Source organism: Rutidosis leptorrhynchoides, chromosome 10 (assembly GCF_046630445.1).
Source record: "Rutidosis leptorrhynchoides isolate AG116_Rl617_1_P2 chromosome 10, CSIRO_AGI_Rlap_v1, whole genome shotgun sequence".
Taxonomy (NCBI): Eukaryota; Viridiplantae; Streptophyta; class Magnoliopsida; order Asterales; family Asteraceae; genus Rutidosis; species Rutidosis leptorrhynchoides.
The window spans coordinates 284,508,168-284,512,588 of NC_092342.1; the positions used below are offsets into that span (position 1 = coordinate 284,508,168).

The following is a 4,421-nucleotide window of genomic DNA, read 5'->3' on the forward strand; positions in this document are numbered from 1 at the left end:
GTTGTAGGAAAATTCTGCTAATGGTAGATGTCGATCCCAACTGTTTCCGAAATCAATAACACATGCTCTTAGCATGTCTTCAAGCGTTTGTATCGTCCTTTCGCTCTGCCCATCAGTTTGTGGATGATAGGCAGTACTCATGTCTAGACGAGTTCCTAATGCTTGCTGTAATGTCTGCCAGAATCTTGAAATAAATCTACCATCCCTATCAGAGATAATAGAGATTGGTATTCCATGTCTGGAGACGACTTCCTTCAAATACAGTCGTGCTAACTTCTCCATCTTGTCATCTTCTCTTATTGGCAGGAAGTGTGCTGATTTGGTGAGACGATCAACTATTACCCAAATAGTATCAAAACCACTTGCAGTCCTTGGCAATTTAGTGATGAAATCCATGGTAATGTTTGATGAACTCAATGACTCGAATCCCAAATCAGCACACTTGTAAACCACGGAGACTATCCAATCCCAAATCACCAACTTTGTCTATACACGTTGGGTGCTACAAACCACAAGGACTATCCGCGCAATTTTCTCTTTAAAATTTAGTGTCTATCCATAATACGTTTTTATCTTTTTGTTAGGTCTTAGCTAGTATTTAAAAAAGTATTATTATTTGTAAAAGTTAGCTTTTGAGTTTTGAGAAATAAAAAAAAAGGACGTGAAGTCTTGTTAAGCCGTGAAGGTTTATTACAAGTTTAACCATGAAGGTTTAACGATTATCTATCTTTTCGTTTAAGTCATCGATCCTCAATTCCGCATTAATATACTATTGTGAATATCTTAAATCCATGGATTGTTGAAAATTCACAATCATTAAGAACTGATCGATATATAACTGATAACTATATGTGAGGAGCCAATTGTTATGAACTTCTGATCCATTAGGTGAACATCATTATGGATCCCTAATTGTATATCTAGGCATCTGCTAAACAAGTTTTTATCTAATAATCTTGGAACGATACCAAGTAGGGATATTAATGGTCACCCGATCCGATGGACATCCACCCGATCCACCCGCTTCGTGATAGATATGGATGAACTTAAATGGATATGGATACGGATATGGATGAACTTAAATGGATACGGATATGGATATGGATGAAAAATTTCATCCATGGATATATCCATTTACACCCGAAATACATATAAAAATACATAAATATCGATATATGCTTACATATTACTATTGCAAATTCATTTACCTTTAAATTTACATATTGATTTTCAACTTTATAATGAAAAAACTATGATATATTATAATAAAATGCATGTATCTATCTAACAAAAGAAACATACATATTACATATTTAACTTTTTATAATCTATGTTTAATCGTAAATTCAACAAATTGTGTTTTATCTTCGATGAAGAATACACTTACTTGGGGATAAATTTTAATTATGTCATTCTATTTTTATTTTTGATATACTGCGTTTTTGTTTTTCATCGCATATTAGGAAATAATATAACATTATTTGAATATCCAATGGATATCCATTAACCCGCTTAATCTACTGGATATGGATTTAGATGGATGACATGAAATTAAATGGATATGGATATGGATGAACAAAAACTAAATGGATATGGATATGGATACGGCATCATCCGATCCATATCCGATCCATTGACATCTCTAATATCAAGTAAACAATATATTATCTTAATTTAGGTTAAAATGGTCCATTATATACAGCTAAAGTGTTTTATAATAAAAATTAATGTTTGTGAATCATATTCCCTTAAGTAGTGGAGGTAACCTCTTTGCTCGATCTAAGGCTTCCGAAAATTATGAAATTTGTAGCTCTTTTGTTTGTACCATGCAATGCATGTGCTTTAACCCGTGCATACTTTTTTTCCTACTAAATTTTTAGCACAAATTAGGGTGTGTGGGCCAATGGAATGGAACAAACTTGCAACTTTCGTAAACCCATAATGTACTTTTAACATTACCTACTTACCATTACTATTTGTACACATATATAAACTATGGATTATTGAAATCCAATTTTATACGGAGTACCATACCACTTGGCATTATTGAAATTTACATTTTGATTGACAAACTAATAATGTACTCATAAATTGGCAAATTACACAAATGAAAATAAGATACTCTTTCCGTACTAAATAAACAATTCTTAATAACTTTTGTTGTATTTAGAATGTATTTGATACCTATAAGTTTTGCTCTTATATTCAAAATTTAATAAAAGTTCTCTCTTTCATCTGAATATAGCATATCTATCTATTAGTCTCTTTTAATTTTTTAAAAATAAAATAAATTAAAGTATAATGATAGTGCACAATTAGTAAACTAAATATGAAATTCGTTATAACCTTCATTTGTTTACATTCCTATAATTGCTTGAATTAGTTGACGAAAACTAAAGCAAATCACAACACAAAAAGTACGGGTTTGGTCCCGCCTTTTGCTAACGATTTATTTCCTTATTTATATTTACCATATTACATGCTCATCTCGCTAATCTCTCAATATGACGTCATTCGCTATATCCATTAACGCTCCCACCGTATCCGACCCGAATTTTCTCGCAAACAAAAACGGGTCATTCCGTTTCCTTAAACTCACATCTGAACCGTTGATCTGCTCATCACCGTATCTTGGCCTCCGTCCACGGATGGTCCTGATTAACTCTGGCCCCACATCTTGTGCATGAAACGTATGCGGATGACCATCATAACGTCCCTTCCATTCAACGAAAGTCAACGTAGCTGGCACGCACCCTACCGTATCTACCATGGACAACAGTGTAGGCAAGTAATTCTCTTCAGGGTAACACCTGTATCTGTTCTCCTTCAGACACGGTAGCTTGAATTTAGACCAAACACGCGTGTCACTCACTGCCACCATGGCATGCTGACGCGTCAAAACCGAAAATTGAGACCCTATTCTAAACATATCAAACTCCACTTCCGGAGCCATAACTGAATCTCCACGAGCCGCCCATCTCCCCCACGCGCCAGGCTCGTTTTCAAGTATTTCGACGAAACTTTTTTTCGACTTGATCAACGTTTTATAAGTGAAATCGAAAGAATGGATTGGAATACAAGAAGGTGACAAAAGGATAAACATGTACTTCAACGGGTCGTTGAGTAATGCATGTGCGAGTAGACGACGGTGAGCGGCAGCAAGTGACGGAGTATGGCGGCGCGTGAGCTTAGACGGAATGGTGCGGTTGGTAAAAACGCCTTGAAAAATAAGGTCGTGTCTTAGATTGGGGTTGGCGTGTATGTATATGTTGTATAGATTCTTTCGTTTTGTACGGTTGAAGTAAAGCTCCCAAAGTGGGGCCATTGGGAGTGACCCCACAGTTAAGAACATGAATGCTAGCTTTTTCGGTGAGCTGGTAGGTGACGGTTTTTTATTAACCTCACCGGCCATTTGTAAGAGCAACTTTTCGTAGCTATTTTCGTCGTTTTTTTGGTCGATATCTTCTATTAATGAAGTCGTGTTTTTAATGAGTTTTTGATGTGGTGGTGAAATGGGGCGGTGGAAATGGACGGTGGGGATGGGTGGAGAGACGGTGGCGGTGGTGGTGGTGTCGGTGTTGATGGTGAACACGATGGCAAGAGGAAGCGTAAGGAGGAGAGCGCAAAGGAGGGAGAGAGGGGTGGGAGACATGAGTATTAATTTTTTGTAATTATTAATATTATTGAAAAAAATGATGATGACTCTGAATTTAATGATGGAATTGATCGAGTTGAATGAAATGAAATACGTTTTGGTTTGATCGAAGTGAAGCTGTTTTGTATTCGAAGTAAATTTAGAATTTCGCATGAAATACTCCTTTTTATTTAAAAAAGGAAACAAACTTTTTCATTTATATGTTTTTATGTTTTTTTAAGACTAACTTGAATACTCGTATTTACACAAATTTTCTCACGATATCCGTGTTTTTCTCTATATATTTTTTTAAACCGAGTGACTGACGGGATCGAATACAATGTCGAAACTCACCCACTTGAAAAGTAGTGTTCTAGCTCATATTCGTGATTATGAGGTGTTTGATTAAGTATTTGTATGTATGCCCATATGTACTATATTATGTGTATATGATTTTGAAGATGAATATGTAATAGTAATGAAGATGAATCTGAATCTACTTATCAAATACGAGTACAATGTGTTACAATTACATTAAGATCAAAGTGTGTACCTAAGGTTGTGAGGAAATAGGAAGTGTGCATGTGTTTGATGGTGTAAGGAAAAATGTATTATGAAGGCTTAACCTCATCTTCTTTCATCAAGAAGAGTTTGAGGTATTTATAGTCCATAACTCTTCTTTACAAATGATCATATAGGAGTTAAATGATAATACAAATCGCGATAATAAAATAATGGCCTAACACCACCTGATCATTTCATGGACGAATTGAATCATTAGAGTCAT

General features: G+C 35.2%; 1 protein-coding gene across 1 annotated transcript; it reads right to left on the reverse strand.

Annotated features, from left to right (window-relative positions):
* Positions 1-2,491: 2,491 nt before the first annotated feature.
* On the reverse strand, positions 2,492-3,652 carry LOC139871693 (glycosyltransferase BC10-like). Its single transcript, XM_071859421.1, has one exon. The coding sequence runs from the start codon at positions 3,650-3,652 to the stop codon at positions 2,492-2,494; it is 1,161 nt and encodes a 386-aa protein (XP_071715522.1).
* Between the last annotated feature and the right edge of the window lie 769 nt (positions 3,653-4,421).

What these genes read in the sequence shown, in the direction of transcription:
- LOC139871693 (XM_071859421.1), bottom strand. Translation starts at nt 3,652, where the DNA reads ATGTCTCCCACCCCTCTCTCCCTCCTTTGCGCTCTCCTCCTTACGCTT.